We start from the raw sequence: 2,055 nt of genomic DNA, 5'->3' as shown, positions 1-2,055 counted from the left end.
CAACGTTTATATAAAAAGTAGAGTTTATTGCCATTTCTACCTAGATTTACACAACTGTATCACCGCTTCCGACGTCAAAAGGGACGTCCCGTCACTTCCCAGAGAGCTGGCTGGGGAAGGTGGGGAGCACAGGCCAGCTCCCCCCAGCTCAGTGGGCTGGAGCACAGCCCCTGTTGTGGCCCTGCCCAGTGGTCAGTCCGGATCCTCCCAGCACTGCTGCACAGCTCTGTCATCGTGGAAACCTGAGAGAGGTGAATCTGTCCCCTCCTTTGGGCTGCTAGCAGTGCTGGCCACCCAGTTACAGCCGCTCGCTGTTCCAGTCTTGCCTCAAATCCCCCAGCTGTACAGAGATGGGCACAGCTGGCCCAGAGCAGGGCACTGCTCATGCGTGTGTTTATACATAGATACGGCTACAGAAGATGCCCAAACTAATAAACCAAGCTTTTTTTCCTTGTAATCCCCACACTGATGTGCGTACAGCCATGCACTACACTGCAACTGCCACCACCAGTGCTGCTCAGTCACATTTGGGTTCCAGCATGCTCCGGGGTGGCAAGCAGGACAAATCTGCATTGCTCACTGAACAACGGTCTTCCTCCAACGTCAGGCTTTGCCAGAGAGAGACCCCCCCCCCGCACAGTGCAGCAAAGGCACGGGACTCAGCGTGCGCTCCTTCCAACCGTGGATTCCCATTAAAGTGCCAAAGGCCACCTGGCACTGCCAGGGTGTTGCAGGCACCCAGGTTTCAGCAGAGCCTGGGATGGGCAGGCTACAGATTTACTCCTGGCACATGGCCGGTTGGATGGGGAGGGGTCAGTTGCCCGCATCTCCCTTGTACAAGAACATCCTCGTGCAGGAGACAGCCGCTGGCTCTGCTGGCTGGCCGGGGTTGCCCAGGTGGGGCACGGCTCAGCGCCGGGGTCTGGCAGTCCTTCGTGTGAGATGAAGGCGGAAACGATTTTGCAGGAGATTAAGTAGAAAGAGTTCTGTGGCTCTGCCCACCCCAAGGACAGAGCCACCTTACACCGCAGAGCCCCCTGAGTGCTGGGCCGGGGCAGCCGCCCCAGGGCTCTGCTCCTCTGGGCACAGGACCTCTGTGGGGAGCCGGGACTGGAACTTTTCCAGCTGCTCAGGGCTGGCGAGGGTCTTCAGGAGGCTGTTTTCACGCTCCAGCTGGGAGTTTTTCTCCAACAGTTCTTTGATTTGCTCTTTCAGGACCTCCACCTCCTCCCGCACCGCATACATCAGGTGATTTTTCACAAGATCCTGCAAAAGACCGTCAAAGACCGATCACTTGATGGTTATGCCCTGGGGGTTGCTCCCACACTGCCCCACAAAGCTCTGCCCCCAGCCACTCGCCAAGTGCCATAGAGGCTTTTCCCAAAGGCTCTCCCTCTCCACCCCACACTTGGCACCTGTGCTAGGGCTCAGTGCTCACCCAGTGTAGCCCCCCCCTCCCCGGCCAGCCAGCACACGTAGCATTTCTCAGGTCCCCCATCTCCGAGGTCTCGCTGCCTCCAGAGGCACTCTCCGGCTCCTCCCCACCCCCATTAGGAGTCAGACAGGCTGCAGTTCCCTATCACCCATGGACCCTGTCTCTGTCTCCCCCACATCCCTGGAGGGTCCTTCACAGGTCCCCCCCTCGGCAGGCTCCCTGTGCACTGCAGCGCTGCCAGAGCCAATGAGCTCAGCCAGCTGTGGCAGGCAGACAAAGGAGCTGCTTTACCCAGCAACAGGCTGGGGAGCAGAGGCCCCCGCTCCAGGCTGAGCACCCACCCGGGGAACAGAGACCCCCCCCAAGCAAGAGCACCCGGGGGGCAGGGGGGTCACAGAGCAAGGTGCACAAGGGGAACAGCACCGTGGCTCACCATTGCCTGCTCGATCTTGTTGTCGATGGCCACCACGCTGGCTCCGGAGGCACTGGAAGAGAGCAGAGAGGCAGAGCGTTAGCAGCGAGCCCCCGAGCACTCCCCTTCCCCGGGGGATCCACGCACCGGGACACCTCCACACCCCAGGCTGCAAGGCACCGGGGCTTCCCCCTTCACTGGGGATCAA

The 2,055-nt window shown here is 60.2% G+C and overlaps 1 protein-coding gene across 1 annotated transcript in view; it reads right to left on the bottom strand.

Annotated features, from left to right (window-relative positions):
• Window positions 1-5: 5 nt before the first annotated feature.
• Window positions 6-2,055, bottom strand: part of TSC22D3 (TSC22 domain family, member 3) — a gene marked incomplete at its 5' end in the record, with an annotated part of 16,999 nt that continues 14,949 nt past the window's right edge. Inside the window, 2 exon segments of the mRNA XM_009332004.1 lie at window positions 6-1,266; window positions 1,869-1,920. Of these exon segments, the coding sequence (XP_009330279.1) occupies window positions 1,021-1,266; window positions 1,869-1,920 (298 nt within the window).

The sequence above is a fragment of the Pygoscelis adeliae genome, unplaced genomic scaffold (genome assembly GCF_000699105.1).
Source record: "Pygoscelis adeliae isolate BGI_AS28 unplaced genomic scaffold, ASM69910v1 Scaffold339, whole genome shotgun sequence".
Lineage (NCBI taxonomy): Eukaryota > Metazoa > Chordata > Aves > Sphenisciformes > Spheniscidae > Pygoscelis > Pygoscelis adeliae.
This window is presented reverse-complemented; position numbering and strand designations above follow the sequence as displayed.